Genomic DNA, 23,997 nt, shown 5'->3' on the forward strand with positions numbered 1-23,997 from the left:
CCATGTGTGGCGAGGTGGTGATGGGAATGAATAGGGGCAGACAGTGTGAATTGTGTGCATGGGTATATATGAATGTGTCTGTGTGTGTATATATATGTGTACATCGAGATGTATAGGTATGTATATTTGCGTGTGTGGGCGTGTGTGTGTGTACATTGTGTATGGGGGTGGGTTGTGCCATTTCTTTCGTCTGTTTCCTTGCACTACCTCGCAAACGCGGCAGACAGCGACAAAGCAAAATGAATAAATAATAAATAGATATTTTTTTTTATTTTGCTTTGTCGCTGTCTCCCGCATTTGCGAGGTAGCACAAGGAAACAGAAGAAAGAAATGGCCCAACCCACCCCCATACACATGTATATACACACACGTCCACACACGCAAACATACACACCCATACATCTCAATGTACACATACATATACACACACAGACACATACATATATACCCATGCACACAATTCACACTGCCTGCCTTTATTCATTCCCACCGCCACCTCGCCACACATGGAATACCATCCCCCTCCCCCCTCATGTGTGTGAGGTAGCGCTAGGAAAAGATAACAAAGGCCCCATTCGTTCACACTCAGTCTCCAGCTGTCATGCAATAATGCCCGAAACCACAGCTCCCTTTCCACATCCAGGCCCCACACAGCTTTCCATGGTTTATCCCAGACGCTTCACATGCCCTGATTCAATCCACTGACAGCACGTCAACCCCAGTATACCACATCGATCCAATTCACTCTATTCCTTGCCCGCCTTTCACCCTCCTGCATGTTCAGGCCCCGATCACTCAAAATCTTTTTCACACCATCTTTCCACCTCCAATTTGGTCTCCCACTTCTCCTCGTTCCCTCCACCTCCGACACATATATCCTCTTGGTCAATCTTTCCTCACTCATTCTCTCCATGTGCCCAAACCATTTCAAAACACCCTCTTCTGCTCTCTCAACCACGCTCTTTTTATTTCCACACATCTCTCTTACCCTTACATTACTTATTCGATCAAACCACCTCACACCACACATTGTCCTCAAACATCTCATTTCCAGCACATCCACCCTCCTGTGCACAACTCTATCCATAGCCCACGCCTCACAACTATACAACATTGTTGGAACCACTATTCCTTCAAACATACCCATTTTTGCTTTCCGAGATAATGTTCTCGACTTCCACACATTCTTCAATGCTCCCAGGATTTTCGCCCCCTCCCCCACCCTATGATTCACTTCCGCTTGCATGGTTCCATCCGCTGCCAGATCCACTCCCAGATATCTAAAACACTTTACTTCCTCCAGTTTTTCTCCATTCAAACTCACCTCCCAATTGACTTGACCCTCAACCCTACTGTACCTAAATAAATAAATAAATAAATAATAAATGTGCAGATGAATGGTTGGGTCATCCTTAATCTGTTTCCTTGTGCTACCTCGCTGATGTGGGAAACAGCAATTAAGTATAATAAGTACAAAATAATATATGTATGTGTTATGCTATTATCTATTATACTTGATTGCCGTTTCCATCAGTGAGGTAGTGCCAGGAAACAGACAAAGAATGGCCCATCCACTCATATACACATATATACACGTAAATGCCCTTACACGTACATATACATATCAACATATGCACATTTACATACACAAACACAAACATATACATATATACATATGTACATATTCATACTTGCTTGCCTTCATTCATTCCTGGCACTATTCAGCCCCACAGGAAACTGCGTTGCTACCCCTTGTTTCAGCGAGGTAGCGCCAGGAAAACGGACAAAAAAAGGCCACACTTGTTCACACTCAGTCTCTGGCTGTCATGTTTAACATCGAAACCACAGCCCCCTATCCAAATCTAGGCTCCAGAGATATGTATATGTGTATGGAGAGAAGGGCAAGTATGCAGTCTGTTTTTGGTGGCTAATTCGGGTGAGGAACTGCAGAAGCTGGTGACTGAGTTAGGTAAAGTGTGTAATAGATGAAAGTTGAGAGTAAATGAGAATAAGAGCAAGGTTATTACGTTCAGCAGGGTTGAGGGACAAGTTAACTGGGAGGTAAGTTTGAATGGAGATAAAATGGAGGAGGTGAAGTGTTATAGATATCTGGGAGTGGGCTTAGCAGCAGATGGATCCATGGAAGCAGAAGTGAGTCACAGGGTGGGGGAGGGGGTGAAGGTTCTGGAAGCATTGAAGAATTTGTGGAAGGCGAGAACCTTATCTCCGAGAGCAAAAGTGGGTATGTTTGAAGGAATAGTGGTTCCAACAATGTTATATGGTTGTGAGACATGGGCTATAGATAGGGTTGTCGGAGAAGGATGGATGTGTTGGAAATGAGATGTTTGAGGACAATATGTGGTGCGAGGTGGTTTGATCAAGTAAGTAATGAAAGGGTAAGAGAGATGTGTGGTAATAAAAAGAGGTTGAGAGAGCAGAAGAGGGGATGCTGAAATGGTTTGGACAAATGGAGAAAATGAGTGAGAAAAGATTGACAAAGAGGATATATGTGTCAGAGATGGAGGGAAGGAGAAGTGGGAGACCAAATTGGAGGTGGTAGGATGGAATGAAAAAGATTTTGAGGGATCAGGGCCTGAGCATACGGGAGGGTGAAGGGCATGCAAGAAATAGAGTGAATTGGAATGATATGGTATAGCAGGACTGACGTACTGTCAATGGACTGAACCAGGGCATGTGAAGCATCTGGGGTAAACCATAGAAAGGTCTGTGGGGCCTGGATGTGGATAGGGAGCTGTGACTTCAGCGCATTACACATGACAGCTAGAGAATGAGTGTGAATGAATGTTGCCTTTATTGTCTGTTTTTCCTAGAACTACCACACTGAAGCTGGGGAGAGTGATGCTATTTCCTATGTAGCAGGGTAGCGACAGGAATGGATAAAGGTAAGCAAGTATGGATATGTACATGTGTATGTATATGTTGATATATATGTATGTATATGTGCGTGTAAGGGCGTTTAAGTATATATATGCGTACGTGAGTAGATGGGCCATTCTTCGTCCATTTCCTGGCACCACCTCGCTGATGCAGGAAACAGTGATTAAGTATACAAATAAAAATAACTTATGTGTATGTGCGTGGATGGGTCTATTTTTTCTTTCTTAATTTTGCCAATTTCCCAGTAATACCTCGCTAACACAGGAAACAGCGATCAAGTATAACAATAAAAATAAAACTACTTCTACCTAATGCTCTAGCCTAGGTGTTCTTATCCACTAGTTCTATCTATTGCTCTCATTTTGCCAAAAGGCAGGGCTAGCACATGGTGCTCACTGCAGGAAAATCTAGTTATGAAGAATGAGCTGAGTTAAGTACTTAAGTTGTCAAGTGTTATACATGACAAGGAGAGTGTGTATAATAATGGACAGAATGCTAGTAGTACATGTGTAGGTGAGGCAGAAAAAAAAGACAGCTACCTGGATCAGCAGAAGTCCTGGCTCATCAAGAAGCCATCACTAACCCTCCCAATTACCAGGCAGGTAATATGGGTAATATACCTCCCTGGTTGTTGACTGCCTACCAACTACTACCTCCTAATTCAGTATATCAGTAGTTTATCCATTTGTCCTTAAAGCTGTGAAGTTGTTATAACTTTCTTATCACTTATTCTAATATGCATGCATTATCAAAAAAGAAAAAAAGTAATTATAAAGATATATATTCTTCCTACCTCAAACTTTTATTGAGACAACGCAATGATTCCATCTCTAATGCAAGCATGTTCTTTGTCACTTTCAAGTTATCCAAGGTAGATCTGCATGAACACTGTTCTTCTTCAGAGGGATCCTTTTCAGGTGTAGAGCTATATAATTTTTTTAATTCATCAATTACTGACATGATTTCCTTCAAATGCAGCTTTAATTCAGCTAACTGAGATGACCTTTCATTTAATAGGTTTGTTAACTGCATCTGAGTTTGATGATGAGTTCTCAGAGCATTCTCAGATTTTTCTTCTTCTTTACAAAGTCTCTGCAACAGCCCTTCCTTTTCCTTAGTTAGATGGGAAATCTGTTCTTGAAGGCAACTGATAACATTATTCTTTTCATCTTCAAGTTCCTCTAAAGATGCCTGAAACCGTATTCCATCTTCTTTCACTTCATGTATTTCATCATTAGCAGCTTCAAGCTTTTTCTTCAAGTTATCTAGTTCTTCAGTAAGCACCTGGGAATCTCTAATTCTCCGACTCAGCTGATCTTCTTTTTCTTCAATAGAATTTTTCAAAATCCCACACTGATTCTCTGATGCTTTCAAATTACTATCTACTTCTGCTACCAACTTCTCCAGTTGCTTCTCCCGAGAAATGCTATTCCCTAACTCAATCTCTTTATCCTTTACCAGCTTCTCCTTTTCAGATAATTCTAATGTAATTTGCTCATAATCTTTACATCTTTCTTCAATACCCATTTTAAGTAAGTAAACCTCTTGTTCAGCCTCCATTAGCTTCCTGTGTTTCTCCTGACACTCTCTGTTCAGGTTTTCCAGAGCTAATTTTAAGTCTTCATGCACCTGTTCCAGCTTTATCTTCTCCTGCATAAGGGCTTCAGTTTTATTTTCAAAAGTGGAATCAAGGTGGTCTACCTGAGTACGAAGCATTTCAACCTGTCCCTTCAATTCACAGCTGTGATTATCTGCAACTTCAAGAGCACTCTGGACAATGGATAATCTCTCCTCATTTTCAGCTTTTATTCTCTCACTGTTCTCTCCTAACTTCTTGTTTTCAGCCATAAGAGTTTCAAGCTGTGTTGATAAGTTCTCAACTATACTCTGACTTTCTTCTAAAGATAATTTATATTTTTCTAAAGTTTGATTGAGATTTGTAATCCTCTCAGAGTGTTGTTTTTCTGCTTCTCCTGTTTTCATTTCCATCTGGTTCTTTAATTCTAAAAGCATTTCATTTTCATTCTTCATGTCCTCATATTTCTTCTCAGTATCCAACAAATGCTGTTGTTTTACTTCTAAGGCACAGCTGGATTCTTCTAATGCAATCTGCATATCCTTGAATGCCTCCTCTGTCTTAGTATTTAGTTTATCTAACTGATCTGCAAGTTCCATCTTTTCAGCCTGAGTACTGACAAGCTGTGAATTTAAGCCTTCTATCTCTCTATGACTTTCGGATAATAACAGTTCCCTTTCTTCTAGGACCTTAGTAAGATCTGCAATATTAGCAGCAAGCTTTTTTTGCACATCTTTGGAATGAGTTTCCACTTGTTCCTTTTCTTCAGTAAGGGCTTCAAGCCGTGCCTCTATACTCTGGCATTTAGTCTCAAAGTCCATGATACTCTTCTGCTTAGCATCTAAAGCAGAAGAAACACCCTGAATCATTTTTTCCTTTTCCTTTATCTCCTCTTCAAGGTGTTTCTCTCTTTCAACCTTGTCTTTCACCACAGCTTCAATCTGAAAAACAGAACATTACAGAATAAATCATCATTAATCAAACGCTTTACTTATGTATATTTTTCAACAATAATATGGATATGGAATAGAATAAACAAGCTTGTTCTGTAAATTGATCAATATAAACAGTAATGGTAAGTCTATCTGTTGTACTTGATTGCTGTTTCCTGCGTTAGCAAAGGTAGCACCAGGGCACAGAGGAAGATCCATCCATTCTCTCACAGGCATATACACATGTAAGCAGGTGAGAGTAAGAGAGCTTGGGAAGGAGCCTTGTGTGAGGAAGTACCAGGAGAGACTGAGTACAGAATGGAAAAAAGTGAGAGCAAAGGACGTAAGGGGAGTAGGGGAGGAACGGGATGTATATAGGGAAGCAGTGATGGCTTGCGCAAAAGATGCTTGTGGCATGAGAAGTGTGGGAGGTGGGCAGATTAGAAAGGGTAGTGAGTGGTGTGATGAAGAAGTAAGATTATTAGTAAAAGAGAAGAGAGAGGCATTTGGACGAGTTTTGCAGGGAAATAGTGCAAATGACTGGGAGATGTATAAAAGAAAGAGGCAAGAGGTCAAGAGAAAGGTGCAAGAGGTGAAAAAGAGGTCAAATGAGAGTTGGGGTGCAAGAGTATCATTAAATTTTAGGAGAATAAAAAGATGTTTTGGAAGGAGGTAAATAAAGTGTGTACGACAAGAGGAAAGAATGAGAACATTGGTAAAGACAGCTAATGGGGAGGTAATAAAAACAAGTGGTGATATGAGGAGATGGAGTGAGTATTTTGAAGGTTTGTCAAATGTGTTAGATGATAGAGTTGCACCTACATACATATACACATGTACATATTCATTATCTATTTATCCATTTTGCTTTGTCGCTGTCTCCCGCATTAGCGAGGTAATGCAAGGAAACAGAAGAAAGAACGGCCCAACCCAACCCCATACACATGTATATACAAGCACATCCACACACGCACATTTACATACCTATACATCTCAACGTATACATATATAAACACACAGAGACATATACATATATACACATGTACATAATTCATAGTCTGCCTTTATTCAATCCCGTCGCCACTCCGCCACACATGAAATAACAACCCCCTTCCCCGCATGTGTGTGAGGTAGCGCTAGGAAAAGGCAACAAAGGCCACATTTATTCACAGTCAGTCTCTAGCTGTCATGTATAATGCACTGAAACCACAGCTCACTTTCCATGGTTTACCCCAGACGCTTCACGCGCCCTGGTTCAATCCACTGACAGCACGTCAACCCTGGTATATCACATCATTCCAATTCACTCTATTCCTTGCCCGCCTTTCACCCTTCTGCATGTTCAGGCCCCGATCACTCAAAATCTTTTTCACTCCATCTTTCCACCTCCAATTTGGTCTCCCACTTCTCGTTCCCTCCACCTCCGACACATATATCCTCTTGGTCAATCTTTCCTCCCTCATTCTCTCCATGTGACCGAATCATTTCAAAACATCCTCTTCTGCTCTCTCAACCACACTCTTTTTACTACCACACATCTCTCTTACCCTATTATTACTTACTCGATCAAACCACCTCACACCAAATATTGTCCTCAAACATCTCATTTCCAGCACATCCACCCTCCTCCGCATAACTCTATCTATAGCCCACGCCTCGCAACCATATAACATTGTTGGGACCACTATCCCTTCAAACATACTCATTTTTGCTTTCTGAGATAATGTTCTCAACTTCCAAACATTCTTCAACACTCCCAGAACTTTCGCCCCCTCCCCCACCCTATGATTCACTTCCGCTTCCATGGTTCCATCCGCTGCCAGATCCACTCCCAGATATCTAATACACTTTACTTCCTCCAGTTTTTCTCCATTCAAACTTACCTCCCAATTGACTTGTCCCTCAACCCTACTGTACCTAATAACCTTGCTCTTATTCACATATACTCTCAGCTTTCTTCTTTCACACACTTTACCAAACTCAGTCACCAGCTTCTGCAGTTTCTCACCCAAATCAGCCACCAATGTTGTATCATCAGCGAAAAACAACTGACTCACTTCCCAAGCTCTCTCATCCACAACAGACCGCATACTTGCCCCTCTTTCCAAAACTCTTGCATTCACCTCCCTAACAACCCCATCCATAAACAAATTAAACAACAATGGAGACATCACACACCCCTGCCACAAACCTACATTCACTGAGAACCAATCACTTTCCTCTCTTCCTACACGTACACATGCCTTACATCCTCGATAAAAACTTTTCACTGCTTCTAACAACTTGCCCCCCACACCATATATTCTTAATACCTTCCACAGAGCATCTCTATCAACTCTAACATATGTCTTCTCCAGCTCCATAAATGCTACATACAAATCCATTTGCTTTTCTAAGTATTTCTCACATAAATTCTCCAAAGCAAACACCTGATCCACACATCCTCTACCACTTCTGAAACCACACTGTTCTTCCCCAATCTGATGTTCTGTACAAGCCTTCACCCTCTCAATCAATACCCTCCCATATAATTTCCCAGGAACACTCAACAAACTTATACCTCTGTAATTTGAGCACTCACTTTTATCCCCTTTGCCTTTGTATAATGGCACTATGCAAGCATTCCTCCAATCCTCAGGCACCTCACCATAAGTCAAACATACATTAAATAACCTTACCAACCAGTCGACAATACAGTCACCCCCTTTTTTAATAAATTCCACTGCAATACCATCCAAACCCGTTGCCTTGCCGACTTTCATCTTCCGCAAAGCTTTTACTATCTCTTCTCTGTTTACCAAATCATTCTCCCTAACCCTCTCACTTTGCACACCACCTCGACCAAAACACCCTATATCTGCCACTCTATCATCAAACACATTCAACAATCCTTCAAAATACTCACTCCATCTTCTCACATCACCACTACTTGTTATCACCTCCCCAGTAGCCCCCTTCACTGAAGTTCCCATTTGTTCCCTTATCTTACGCACTTTATTTACCTCCATATTCATACTTGTACATATTCATACTTGCTTGCCTTTATCCATTTCCCAGGGCCACCCCACCCCACAAGAAACGGCATCGCTACCCCCTGCGACAGCAAGGTAGCACTAGGAAACAGACAAAGAAAGGCCAAATCCACTCACATCTATTCTCTAGCTGTCATTAAAAAAAAAAGAAAAAAAATCCTACAATGTTGTCAAGTATTAATTTGAAAAACAAGAACATGAAGGCAATCTGGATAGAAAGATTTCTTTTCATTATCATACATGATCGCCCTTTCCCACATCAGCTAGGTAGTGCCAGGAAACAGATGAAGAAAGACTCATCCACTCATACACACACATATATACATACTAATTTCTCAAGTAATCAGTGATGAGATAATCATAAGATCTTAACCTCGGATTTCAAGGCATCTGTCACTTCATGGTGCTGCACAGCTTCTGCCTTTAGAGAGTCTATTGTTCCCTCCAGCTCCCAGGAAAATAATTCAGCTGCTAGCTTCTCCCCATGGGCCATTTCCTCATTCTTCTGGGCTTCTGATGCTATATCCTCTGCTACTTTGGCCCTTCTTTCAGCCTCACTGATCTAAAGATTATATAGGGCAATGAAATTAACTCATCTATTAATCATCTAATGTCTGTCACAGTTTATAATCAAAATGCAATTTCCCATATTAACACCATGTATACCTGATCCCAATGTGGCATCAAAATTACTCACTATTGTTATTTCATATTTTGTACAACTATGGCATCAGTGAAAAAAAAATCAGAAAATTAGGCATTAATATCATGACCTCAGATTTCATAAGGAGAATGGGTGGGCAGAGTTTGACCAGTTTCCTGCCAACTGCTGCCCCAAAACATACATATTCAAATTTATTAATTTATATCTATTTCTTGAAAAAGAGGGTAAATGAGAGATGAGTGAGAGAGTATCATTAAATTCTGGGGAGAACAAAAAAATGTTTTGGAAGGAGGTAAATAAGGGGCGTAAGACAAGGGAACAAATGGAAACATCAGTGAAGGGTGCTAATGGGGAGGCAATAACAAGTAGTGGCGATGTTAAATGTGTTTGATGATAGAGTGGCAGATATAGGGTGTTTTGGTCGAGGTGGTGTGCAAAGTGAGAGGGTTAGGGAGAATGATTTGGTAAACAGAGAAGAGATAGTAAAAGCTTTGCGGAAGATGAAAGCCGGCAAGGCAGTGGGTTTGGATGGTATTGCAGTGGAATCTATCAAAAGAGGGGTGACTGTATTGTTGACTGGTTGGTTAGCTTATCTAATGTATGTATGACTCATGGTGATGTGCCTGAGGATTGGCGGAATGCTTGCACAGTGCCACTGCACAAAGGCAAAGGGGATAAAGGTGAGTGCTCAAATTACAGAGGTATAAGTTTGTTGAGTATTCCTGGGAAATTATATGGGAGGGTATTGACTGAGAGGGTAAAGGCATGTACAGAGCATCAGATTGGGGAAGAGCAATGTGGTTTCAGAAGTGGTAGAGGATGTGTGGATCAGGTGTTTGCTTTGAAGAATGTATGTGAGAAATACTTAGAAAAGCAAATGGATTTGTATGTAGCATTCATGGATCTGGAGAAGGCATATGATAGAGTTGATAGAGATGCTTTGTGGAAGGTATTAAGAATATATGGTGTGGGAGGCAAGTTGTTAGAAGCAGTGAAAAGTTTTAATCAAGGATGTAAGGCATGTGTACATGTAGGAAGAGAGGAGAGTGATTGGTTCTCAGTCAATGTTGGTCTGCGGCAGGGGTGCGTGATGTCTCCATGGTTGTTTAATTTGTTTATGGATGGGGTTGTTAGGGAGGTGAATGCAAGGGTTTTGGAAAGAGGGGCAAGTATGCAGTCTGTTGTGGATGAGAGAGCTTAGGAAGCGAGTCACTTGTTTTTCGCTGATGATACAGCGCTGGTGGCTGATTTGGGTGAGAAACTGCAGAAGCTGGTGACTGAGACTGGTAAAGTGTATGAAAGAAGAAAGCTGAGAGTAAATGTGAATAAGAGCAAGGTTATTAGGTACAGTAGGGTTGAGGGGCAAGTCAATTAGGAGGTAAGTTTGAATGGAGAAAAACTGGAGGAAGTGAAGTGTTTTAGATATCTGGGAGTAGATTTGGCAGCAGATGGAACCATGGAAGCAGAAGTGAATCATAGTGGAGGGAGGGGCGAAAGTCCTGGGTGTGCTGAAGAATGTGTGGAAGTCGACAACATTATCCTGGAAAGCATAAATGGGTATGTTTGAAGGAATAGTGGTTCCAACAATGATATATGGTTGCAAGGCATGTGCTATAGATAGAGTTGTGCAGAGGAGGGTGGATGTGCTGGAAATGAGATGTTTGAGTACAATATGTGGTGTGAGGTGGTTTGATTGAATAAGTAATGAAATGGTAAGAGAGATGTGTGGTAATAAAAAGAGTGTGGTTGAGAGCGCAGAAGAGGGTGTTTTAAAATGGTTTGGTCACATGGAGAGAATGAGTGAAGAAAGATTGACAAAGAGGATATATGTGTCAGAGGTGGAGGGAACGAGGAGGTGGGAGACCAATTGGAGGTGGAAGGAGGGAGTGAAAAAGATTTTGGGTGATCGGGGCCTGAACATGCAGGAGGGTGAAAGGCGTGCAAGGAATAGAGTGAATTGGAATGACGTGGTATACCGGGATCGACGTGCTGTCAATGGAATGAACCAGGGCATGTGAAGCGTCTGGGGTTAACCATGGAAAGTTCTGTGGGGCCTGGATGTGGAAAGGGAACTTTGATTTTGGTGCATTATACATGACAGCTAGAGACTGAGTGTGAATGAATGTGGCCTTTGTTGTCTTTTCCTAGCACTACCTCGCGCACATGCGGAGGGAGGGGGTTGTTATTTCATGTCGGGTGGGGTGGCGACGGGAATGAATAAGGGCAGACAGCATGAATTATGTACATGTGTATATATGTATATATGTCTGTGTGTGTATGTATATGTATACGTTGAGATGTATAGGTATGTATATGTGCGTGTGTGGACATGTAAGTACATACATGTGTATGTGGGTGGGTTGGGCCATTCTTTCGTCTGTTTCCTTATGCTACCTCATTAACAAGGGAGACAGCGACAAAGTATAATAAAATATAAATAATTTAGGTAGCGAAGTAGTGCTAGAAAAAGAAAACATAGACCACATTCGATCATACTCATTCTCTAGCAGTTATGTATAATGCACCAAAACCACAGATCCCTTTCCACATCCAAGCCCCACAAAACTTTCCATGGTTTACTCCAGACACTTCACATGCCCTGGTTCAATCCAGTGACAGCTCATCGACCCTGGTATACCACATTGTTCCAATTCACTCTATTGCTTGCACGCCTTTCATCCTCCTGCATGTTCAGGCCCCAATCGTTCAAAATCTTTTTCATTCCATCCTTCCACCTCCAATTTGGTCTCCCACTTCTTGCTCCCTCTACCTCTGACACATATATCCTCTTTGCCAACCCTTCCTCATGCATTCTCTCCATGTGACCATTTCAAAACACCCTCTTCTGCTCTCTCAACCACACTCTTTTTACTACCACACATCTCTCTTTCCCTTTCATTACTTACTTGATCAAACCACCTCACACCACACATTCAAATCATACTTACAAAATTGTATGGAGCCTTTCATTATTCATGTATTTTTTGCAAAACTCCCTTCATTAAAGGCTTTTAAAAATGGTCATATGGGCAGGCAAAGCTTACTAGGACCAGTCAACCATAATAAGCTCCAAAAAGAAGAGAAAACAGGTAGAGGAAAAACAAAAGAGAACAACAGTTTGGACATGTTACAGAAAATTGTTAAAAAGCAAGGCCAGAAGTTAACAACCTGAATACCTTGAGTGAGTACCTGGTGAAGTCTTCGGAGGTCTTCACCCTCTAAGAGAGGAAATTACATATATGAGAAATAAAGTTACTGGGTATGAACTAATATTCAATTCAGTGGATGGGATTCCATAGGTATATAATCAAAGGAAAGGAGGTGAATTCATTTGAAAATCAAATAAGGTCTGATGGGATATTCAGTTAAGAGGTCTGGGATAAAACGGACAGTATCTATTGGCATCTATTGGCAGGGAGGTGCAGGAGATTATTTCAGCAGTTGATTCACAGACACAGAGCATAAAAATTGATGCAGATCTTTAACTCAGGCCCATATAAGCATAAGTAAACAAGAAATCAAGCAAAGCTGTAGAAAGAAGAATATGCACTGTTACAGATGAGGCAATTATGGAAGTCTGTCATAATTAGTGAAAGGCTTAAAAACCGTGCAGAGAGCATATATGACTTGTGCTTATTAGCTAAAAGATGCAGAGGGTGACAATTCAACTCTAAAGTCTACCTGAAAAGTGGGTGGCAACTAAATCAGAAAGACACGTAAAGCAAGACATTTAATTAAAAGATGTTAATTATCATTGTTTTGGCTTCATAGATCATACAACAGATAAGGAAGAAAAGGGAAAGGTGAAATGCTTATTAAAGCATTACTGGAGGCTACAGAATTATCACAGATGGAATTTAGGTAATAAAAGAAGGGAAAAGAATTGGTAGTTATGTCAAGATGCAAAGGGTTGACCTGGAGTCATCTAGGCAAGAGGTACTTGGGGAAAAATAAGGAATTGAAAGACAAGGAGGAATTCAGTGGGGTATTCGTCAAATGTGATGAATTAAAGGAAATGAAAGAAAGCAGGAAAGAACACGAGAGGGAACAAAAAAATTTGGGAAGTCAAACGAGGTGAGAAGCTTCAAACAAGGTGAGAAGACAAGCCCCACCAACATCACTGAGAAGATAGGAGAGTTAGGTGATAGTAATGTTAGACTGAAAGTTATGTATTCATATATTTGATGGACTACTGGTTAATGATAAAGAGAAGAAATTCAGAGGCTGTATAAGAGAAAGTGCACCTGACACTAAGAATCATGGACACAAAACTTAATAAAGAGATAAGATCTCACCTGCTCTGCCTAAAGGGGTGAATAGTAATAAGATGGGAATGAAAAGGCAAAGGAATGGGAAGAATGGCCCTCTTAATAAAAGATAGCCTTTTGTGTCATGAAATTGTGGAGGGGTAGCCCATTCAAACAATAAATAGACATAGGAATGGTAAGGAAAAAGAGCAGTGACTCCTGCGAAAAAAATTTGAAAGAAAATATACAATGATAACAATGAAGGAACATTCAGGATGATAACATCTTTCTATTTCTATCTATATCTCTGATGCATGTTCTCTCCAGGAGCTCTCTCAAGGGGGTGGCCACAGCAAAAGTGTCACCATAGCTCCATAGCTTATCAACATTTAATGCTTCACCTATAAAAGGCCTCCTACTGGGTGTTTCCACCAATTATAATTTTTTTTTTTTTCTTTTTTAATACTTTGTCGCTGTCTCCCGCGTTTGCGAGGTAGCGCAAGGAAACAGACGAAAGAAATGGCCCAACCCCCCCCCATACACATGTACATACACACGTCCACACACGCAAATATACATACCTACACAGCTTTCCATGGTTTACCCCAGACGCTTCACATGCCTTGATTCAATCCACTGACAACACGTCAACCCCTGTATACCACATCGCTCCAATTCACTCTATTCCTTGCCCTCCTTTCACCCTCCTGCATGTTCAGGCCCCGATCACACAAAATCTTTTTCACTCCATCTTTCCACCTCCAATTTGGTCTCCCTCTTCTCCTCGTTCCCTCCACCTCCGACACATATATCCTCTTGGTCAATCTTTCCTCACTCATTCTCTCCATGTGCCCAAACCATTTCAAAACACCCTCTTCTGCTCTCAACCACGCTCTTTTTATTTCCACACATCTCTCTTACCCTTACGTTACTTACTCGATCAAACCACCTCACACCACACATTGTCCTCAAACATCTCATTTCCAGCACATCCATCCTCCTGCGCACAACTCTATCCATAGCCCACGCCTTGCAACCATACAACATTGTTGGAACCACTATTCCTTCAAACATACCCATTTTTGCTTTCCGAGATAATGTTCTCGACTTCCACACATTTTTCAAGGCTCCCAAAATTTTCGCCCCCTCCCCCACCCTATGATCCACTTCCGCTTCCATGGTTCCATCCGCTGACAGATCCACTCCCAGATATCTAAAACACTTCACTTCCTCCAGTTTTTCTCCATTCAAACTCACCTCCCAATTGACTTGACCCTCAACCCTACTGTACCTAATAACCTTGCTCTTATTCACATTTACTCTTAACTTTCTTCTTCCACACACTTTACCAAACTCCGTCACCAGCTTCTGCAGTTTCTCACATGAATCCGCCACCAGCGCTGTATCATCAGCGAACAACAACTGACTCACTTCCCAAGCTCTCTCCTCCCCAACAGACTTCATACTTGCCCCTCTTTCCAAGACTCTTGCATTTACCTCCCTAACAACCCCATCCATAAACAAATTAAACAGCTATGGAGACATCACACACCCCTGCCGCAAACCTACATTCACTGAGAACCAGTCACTTTCCTCTCTTCCTACACGTACACATGCCTTACATCCTCGATAAAAACTTTTCACTGCTTCTAACAACTTGCCTCCCACACCATATATTCTTAATACCTTCCACAGAGCATCTCTATCAACTCTATCATATGCCTTCTCCAGATCCATAAATGCTACATACAAATCCATTTGCTTTTCTAAGTATTTCTCACATACATTCTTCAAAGCAAACACCTGATCCACACATCCTCTACCACTTCTGAAACCACACTGCTCTTCCCCAATCTGATGCTCTGTACATGCCTTCACCCTCTCAATCAATACCCTCCCATATAATTTACCAGGAATACTCAACAAACTTATATCTTATATCTTGAAAACATTAAATGTAATACACAAAATGGAAAAAAGTAATTCTCAAGTTTGACTTTATAGTAAATGAGGACATCTAAGTAAAGTGGATCAGACAAGGCATAAAGAAGAGATATAATCATGGACACTACACAAACCTCAATATCTATGATAATATATATTGGAAAATGGAGTTCAGTAGCCAGGAACCATGGCTCTGTGGTGAGAGGTTCAGTGAAATTTACATTACAACCGTTATACCTGTCCACTGTTTCCCATGTTAACACGTTAGTGCCAGGAGCATATGAAGAAACAACACTCATCTGCTTACATACACTCTGTGGCTGTCATGTATAATGAATCAAAACCAGAGTCCCAGTATTACCACCAAGCCCTACAGACTATTCTGTGGTTTCTCCTCACTGATTCATATTTCCTGATTCACCCCATGACAGTAAGACAGTGGTGTTTCTCTCAAGTAAGACTAAATCCCTGGTTCACCACCAAGAAAGTAGGACAGTCATATTTCTCTTAAGTAAGACATAATCTAACTCATAAACTAATAATCATTCAGATAATCACATACAGGGAAATATCTGAAAATCATAACTTACAGTAATGACAAGCCCATGCAACTGGCCAGGTGTAAAAGCTGACACAGGTGTATGAGAAGGCGTGATCAAATGAGTGGCCAAATTGCAAAATTTGCCAATATTCTTGGCCTTTTCTTATATTTTCAGAGGAGCTGTGTTGCTGCTGAGTCATATGATTTTAATAATTGTGTAAAAAGAATCTGCCTGCATTTCTCTATGTTAAATGAATCACACTACATATATGTTATCAAAAATATATAAATGTGTCTTGTCACCTGCTCTTTCATGTGTTCCAGCTGAGTGTGTGTCTCCCGGTCTTTCAACTTGACACTCTCTACGGCTTCTCCCTTGACCTTCTCCATCTCTAATGCAGCACACTCCTTCATCTTAGCTACCTCTTCTTCAGCCATCAACTTTACATTGTCTACCTGAAATCATCAAAATATCAATTGTTTTAGATATCTGGGAGTGGATCTGTCAGCGGATGGAACCATGGAAGCGGAAGTGGATCATAGGGTGGGGGAGGGGGCGAAAATTTTGGGAGCCTTGAAAAATGTGTGGAAGTCGAGAACATTATCTCGGAAAGCAAAAATGGGTATGTTTGAGGGAATAGTGGTTCCAACAATGTTGTATGGTTGCGAGGCGTGGGCTATGGATAGAGATGTGCGCAGGAGGATGGATGTGCTGGAAATGAGATGTTTGAGGACAATGTGTGGTGTGAGGTGGTTTGATCGAGTAAGTAACGTAAGGGTAAGAGAGATGTGTGGAAATAAAAAGAGCGTGGTTGAGAGAGCAGAAGAGGGTGTTTTGAAATGGTTTGGGCACATGGAGAGAATGAGTGAGGAGAGATTAACCAAGAGGATATATGTGTCGGAGGTGGAGGGAACGAGGAGAAGAGGGAGACCAAATTGGAGGTGGAAAGATGGAGTGAAAAAGATTTTGTGTGATCGGGGCCTGAACATGCAGGAGGGTGAAAGGAGGGCAAGAAATAGAGTGAATTGGAGTCATGTGGTATACAGGGGTTGACGTGCTGTCAGTGGATTGAAGCAAGGCGTGTGAAGCGTCTGGGGTAAACCATGGAAAGCTGTGTAGGTATGTATATTTGCGTGTGTGGACGTGTGTATGTACATGTGTATGGGGGGGGGGTTGGGCCATTTCTTTCGTCTGTTTCCTTGCGCTACCTCGCAAACGCGGGAGACAGCGACAAAGTATAAAAAAAAAAAAAAAAGAAAAAAAAAAAAATCAATTGTTTATGAAAGAATTTTTTTTTTTCCAAACTTGAACGCCATTTCCCGTGTTAGCGAGGTAGCACAAGGAACATATGAAGGAAGTTATAAATACATTCATTAATTACACTTTGTCGCTGTCTCCCGGATTAGCGAGGTAGCGCAAAGAAACAGACGAAAGAATGGCCCAACCCACCCACATACACATGTATATACAGACACATCCACACACGCACATATACATACCAAACATTTCAAAGTATACATACATATATATACATACACAGACATATAAATATAGACACATGTACATAATTCATACTTGCTGCCTTTATTCATTTCCATCGCCACCCTGCCACACATGAAATGACAACCCCATCCCTCCCGCATGCGTGCAAGGTAGAGCTAAGAAAAGACAACATAGGCCACATTCGTTCACACTCAGTCTCTAGCTGTCACGTATAATGCACTGAAACCACAGCTCCCTTTTCACATCCAGGCCCCACAAAACTTTCCATTGGTTTCCTCCAGACGCTTTACAGGCCCTGGTTCAATCCACTGACAGCATGTCAACCCCGGTAAACCACATCATTCCAAATCACTCTATTCCTTATACTTATGTATATCTCTCTTTTTAAAAAAGGTATTCCCAATCACCAGCCTTTTTTCAGTACACAAATCCACAAGCTCTTCACCATTTCCATTCACAACACTGAACACCCCATGTACACCAATCATACCCGCCACTGCCACATTACTCACCTTCGCATTTAAATCATCCATCACTATAACCCAGTCTTGTGCATCACAGCTGCTAATACACTCAACTGCTCCCAAAACACTTGCCTCTCATGATACTTGCCCCTCATGATCATTCTTCTCATGATCAAGTACATAGGCACCAATAATCACCCATCTCTCTCCATCCACTTTCAGTTTTACCCAAATCAATCTAGAATTCTCCTTCCCACACTCTATCACACACTCCCACAACTCCTGCTTCAGGAGTATTGCTACTCCTTCCTTAGCCCTTATCCCTTCACCAACTCCTGACTTTACTTCAAGACTTTCCCAAACCACTCTTCCCCTTCATCCTTGAGCTTCATTTCACTCAGAGCCAAAAACCCAGGTTTCTTTCCTCAAACATACTACCTATCTCTCCTTTCTTCTGATCTTGGTTACATCCACATACATACATTCAGAAAGAAATGGATTTTCTTAGCACCATCTCACTAATGCAGGAAAAGCCAAACAAATATGAAAAAAAATCATACATGTTCACCATTTCACACATTAATAAGGTAGTGCCAGGAACAAAGAAAATGGTCTAATTTGCTCACAGCCACTCTATAGCTATCATATATAATGCAACAAAACCAAAGCCCCCTAACCACAACCAAGTTCCACCCAACATTTCTGTGGTTTCGCCTGCCTGGTTCCTGTTGCTTCACATGCCCTGGTACATCCTACTGACATATGTCATTCCCTGTATAACAAAATGCTCCAATTCACTCTATCTCTTACATGCCTCACACCCACATGCATGTTCAAGCCCTAAACACTTAAAGCATCTTTCACCCCATTCTACTAACTCCTTAGTTTCCTTCTTTTCCTTGTTTCTCCACTTCTGACATGTATATCCCCCCTAAGATATCCTCTCCTCATTGATCCTCTCCAAATGTCTTAACTCATTCAGCAATTTCTCTTTAGCTCTTTTATATTCTCTTCTTAAAACCACATCTCTCTCTCACCCTATAAACTTTTATACGATCAATGCTCCTCACACCACATACTGTCTTAAAACATTTCCAACACATCCACCATACCACAGGATCAGGTGTCAGGAAAGGAGGCTGTGTATCTTGAGGTAGGATTGGCAACATAGGATCAGGTGACAGGAGAGGCTGTGTATCCTGTAGGATTGGCAGGAGGAGGATGTGTACCCGGTGGAAGGACTAGCACTCTACGTTTTTATCTAAGGCCATGCCTTACATTTACAACAGCAACAGGACTACTATACCATCAAAAATACCCATTTTTGCTCTAAAAGACAGTGACCTCTCTCTCCACACATTTTTCAGTGTGTCCAGGACCTTTGGCAACCAACATACGGCTCATTTTAGCTCCCATGTTTTCTATTGCTGTCATATCTACTGCCAGGTATCTAAAGCAATCCTTTTCCCGAAGGTTCTCTCCATTCATACTCACATTCAAATCAACCTGTCTTTCTCCTCTGCATATTCTATCAGCCTTACTTTATTAGCGTTAAGTCTCAACTATCTCCCTTCACACACTCAAAATACTCAGAAACCAGCTTCTGCCATTTTTAACTACAGTCTGCCACCAAACCCACGTCATAAGCAAACAGCAATGACTCACCTCCCAAGCCCCTTAACCCCCAAAAGGTTGCAGACCCATTCCTCTCTCCAAGACCCCTTCATTCACTTCCCTCACCAATCTTTCCATAAACATTAAACAAACATGGTAACAAAATCACAACCTTGCTGCAGACCGATATTCACCTGGAAATAATCACCCTCCTGTCTTCCTTATTCTCATGACAGAAACATCTCACTGCTTCTAATAAGTTTACTTCCACACCATATAGTCACAATACCCTCAACAAAGCATTCTTATCAACATTATTACATGCTTTTTCCAAATATATAAATGGCATATGCAAATCCTTTTTTTCTCTAAATATTTCTTACACATATCCTTCGGCACAAACTCCTGATCCACACATCCTCTACCACAACTGAAACCACATGGTTCTTCCCCAGTTTGATGCTTTGTGCATGCCACCAGCCTCTAAATCACTACTCTCCCATACAATTCATAAGGCATACTCAACAAATATATATCTATGTAATTTGAACATTCAATTTTGTCCCCTTTTGCTTGTATATAATGACACCATACAGGCATTCTGCCAGTCCTTACGCACATTAGGCATATAGTGAAAATTCTAACATACCAATTAACAGCATGGTCATCCCCTTCCTTGAAATATTATCTGTAGTACTAAGAGACCACAGCTTGGCAGCTATCTTTCCATAAGGTTTGATGAGGGTAGCTTATTCAAGCAAAGAATGCTGACAAAGTGTACATATTTTCTTTGCCATCATAAAAGCCAAGGAGCCAATTTGTGCAGATATACAAGGTTACACTACAAAGCATACTCTCCCATACAATTCATAAGGCATACTCAGCAAAAATATATCTATGTAATTTGAACACTCAATTTTGTCCCCTTTTGCTTGTATATAATGACACCATACAGGCATTCTGCCAGTCCTTAGGCAATGTTGTATGGTTGCGAGGCGTGGGCTATGGATAGAGTTATGCGCAGGAGGATGGATGTGCTGGAAATGAGATGTTTGAGGACAATGTGTGGTGTGAGGTGGTTTGATCGAGTAAGTAACGTAAGGGTAAGAGAGATGTGTGGAAATAAAAAGAGTGTGGTTGAGAGAGCAGAAGAGGGTGTTTTGAAATGGTTTGGGCACATGGAGAGAATGAGTGAGGAAAGATTGACCAAGAGGATATATGTGTCGGAGGTGGAGGGAACGAGGAGAAGTGGGAGACCAAATTGGAGGTGGAAAGATGGAGTGAAAAAGATTTTGTGTGATCAGGGCCTGAACATGCAGGAGGGTGAAAGGAGGGCAAGGAATAGAGTGAATTGGAGTGATGTGGTATACCGGGGTTGACGTGCTGTCAGTGGATTGAATCAGGGCATGTGAAGCGTCTGGGGTAAACCATGGAAAGCTGTGTAGGTATGTATATTTGCATGTGTGGACGTATGTATATACATGTGTATGGGGGTGGGTTGGGCCATTTCTTTCGTCTGTTTCCTTGCGCTACCTCGCAAACGCGGGAGACCGGAAAAAAAAAAAAAATACACAGACATATATACACATGAACATATTCATACCTGCTGCCTTCATCCATTCCTGTCACCACTCCACCACACATGAAATGGCACCCTCCTCCCCCAGCGTGCACACAAGGTAACGCTAGGAAAAGACAACAAAGGCCATATTCGTTCACAGTCTCTAGCTCTAATGTGTAATGCACCGAAACCACAGATCCCTTCCACATCCAGGCCCCACAAAACTTTCTATTGTTTACCTTAGACGCTTCACATGCCCTGGTTCAATCTATCAACAGCACATCCACCGCGATATACCACATTGTTCCAATTCACTTTATTCCTTGCACATCTTTCACCCTCCTGTATGTTCAGGCCTCACTCATTCTCTACATGTGTCCACACCACCTCAATACACCCTCTTCTGCTCTCTCAACCACACCCTTTTTATTACCACACATCTCTCTTACCCTTTCATTACTTACTCCATCAAACCACCTCACACCACATATTGTACTCAAACATTTCATTTCCAACACATCCACCCTCCTCAACACAATCCCATCTATAGCCCATGCCTCGCAACCATACAACACTGTTGGAACCACTATTCCTTCAAACATACCCATTTTTGCTCTCCGAGATAACGTTCTCGCCTCCCACACATTCTTCAATGCTCCAAGAACCTTCACCTCCTCCCCACCCTGTGACTCACTTCCGCTTCCATGGTTCCATCCGCTGCTAAATCCACTCCCAGATATCTAAAACACTTCACTTTCCCCCATTTTTCTCCATTCAAACTTACCTCCCAATCAACTTGCCCCTCAACCCTACTGTACCTAATAACCTTGCTCTTATTTGCACTTACTCTCAGCTTTCTTCTTTCATACACTTTACCAAACTCAGTCACCAACTTCTGCAGTTTCTCACCCAAATCAGCCACCAGCACTGTATCATCAGCGAACAACAACTGACTCACTTCCCAAGCTCTCTCATCCATGACAGACTGCATACCTGTGCCCCTCTCTCCGAAACTCTTGCATTCACCTCCCTAACAACCCCGTCCATAAACACATTAAAGAACCAGGGAGACATCATGCACCCCTGCTGCAAATTGACATTCACTGGGAACCAATCACTTTCCTCTCTTTCTACTCGTACACATGCCTTACATCCTCGATAAAAACTTTACATTGCTTCTAGCAACTTACCTCCCACACCATATACTCTTAATACCTTCCACACAGCATCTCTATCAACTCTACCCTATGCCTTTTCCACATCCATACATGCTACATACAAATCCATCTGTTTTTCTAAGTATTTCTCACATACATTCTTCAAAGCAAACACCTGATCCACACATCCTCTACCACTTCTGAAACCAAGCTGCTCTTCCCCAATCTGATGCTCTGTACATGCCTTCACCCTCTCAATCAATACTGTCCCACATAATTTCCCAGGAATACTCAACAAACTCATACCTCTGTAATTTGAACACTCATCTTTATCCCCTTTGCCTTTGTACAATGGCACTATGTATGCATTCTGCCAATCCTTAGGCACCTCACCATGAGCCATACATACATTGAATATCCTCACCAACCAGTCAACAACACAGTCACTCCTTTTTTAATAAATTCCACCAGCAATGCCATTCAAACCCGCTGCCTTGCTTGCCTATCTTCCGCAAAGCTTCCACTACTTCTTTTCTGTTTACCAAGCCATTCTCCCTGACCCTCTCACTTTGCACACCACTTCGACCAAAGCACCCTATATCTGCCACTCTATCATCAAATACATTCAACAAACCTTCAAAATACTCATTCCATCTCCTTCTCACATCACCACTACTTGTTATTACCTCCCCATTAGCCCCCTTCACCAATGTTCCCATTTGTTCTCTTGTTTTATGCACTTTATTTACCTCCTTCCAAAACATCTTTTTATTCTCCCTGAAATTTAATGATACTCTCTCACCCCAACTTTCATTTGCCATCTTTTTCACTTCTTCCACCTTTCTCTTGACCTCTTGCCTCTTTCTTTTAAACATCTCCCAGTCATTTGCACTATTTCCCTGCAAAAATCGTCCAAATGCCTCTCTCTTCTCTTTCATTAACAATCTTACTTCTTCATCCCACCACTCACTACCCTTTCAAATCTGCCCACTTCCCACATTTCTCATGCCACAGGGATCTTTTACGCAAGCTATCACTGCTTCCCTAAATACATCCCATTCCTCACCCACTCCCCTTCTGTCATTTGCTCTCACCTTTTTCCATTCTGCACTCAATCTCTCCTGGTACTTCCTCACACAAGTCTCCTTTCCCAGCTCACTTACTCTCACCACTCTCTTCACCCCAATATTCCCTCTTCTTTTCTGAAAACCTCAACAAATCTTCAACTTTGCCTCCACAAGATGATCATACATCCCTCCAGTTGCCCCCTCAGCACATTAACATCCAAAAGTCTCTCTTTCATGTGCCTATCAATTAACAAGTAATCCAATAATGCTCTCTGGCCATCTCACCTACTTACATTCGTATACTTACGCATATCTCTCTTTTTAAACTAGGTATTCCCAATCCGTCCTTCTTCAGCACACAAATCTACAAGCTCTTTACCACATAAAGTAAATTTCTATATTTTCACAAAAGAAGCATACCTAGTGGTATATGAACTCCATTCATCCTGTGTTAACAGAAATAGGGTTAAAAGTAACAATAAGATATAGATGGACATTCTTTACCTGTTTCTTTGTTTCTTCTTTGATTCTTTCCACCTCTGCACTAGCATCAGCCTTGGCCTTCTCTAATGAAGAAGCTGTATCTGATTTCAGGTTCTCCATCTCAGCATTGGTTTTGGCAACCTGGGCTTGCATATCACATACCTCAGCTTCCATTGCATTAATTCCTGTAAAATATGCTTAAGGTTCACATCAAACCATACCTTGAAAGAAAATGGTTACAGACACAAAAATGCAGATTTTAAAGGATGAAAAACAATATCTCTAATATACAAGAACCCTTTGAGCATTTGAT

The 23,997-nt window shown here is 41.5% G+C and overlaps 1 protein-coding gene across 7 annotated transcripts in view; it reads right to left on the reverse strand.

Annotated features, from left to right (window-relative positions):
- Positions 1–23,997, reverse strand: part of LOC139758668 (uncharacterized) — a 260,280-nt gene that overhangs the window by 135,032 nt on the left and 101,251 nt on the right. For all 7 annotated transcript variants that reach the window (XM_071680307.1, XM_071680288.1, XM_071680282.1 and 4 more), the window contains 4 exons: positions 23,706–23,869; positions 16,138–16,290; positions 8,812–9,000; positions 3,692–5,415 (listed from right to left, as the gene is read on the reverse strand). In XM_071680307.1, the coding sequence (XP_071536408.1) occupies positions 3,692–5,415; positions 8,812–9,000; positions 16,138–16,290; positions 23,706–23,869 (2,230 nt within the window). The remainder of the gene's footprint in view (positions 1–3,691; positions 5,416–8,811; positions 9,001–16,137; positions 16,291–23,705; positions 23,870–23,997) is intronic.

The sequence above is a fragment of the Panulirus ornatus genome, chromosome 2, assembly GCF_036320965.1.
Source record: "Panulirus ornatus isolate Po-2019 chromosome 2, ASM3632096v1, whole genome shotgun sequence".
Taxonomy (NCBI): domain Eukaryota; kingdom Metazoa; phylum Arthropoda; class Malacostraca; order Decapoda; family Palinuridae; genus Panulirus; species Panulirus ornatus.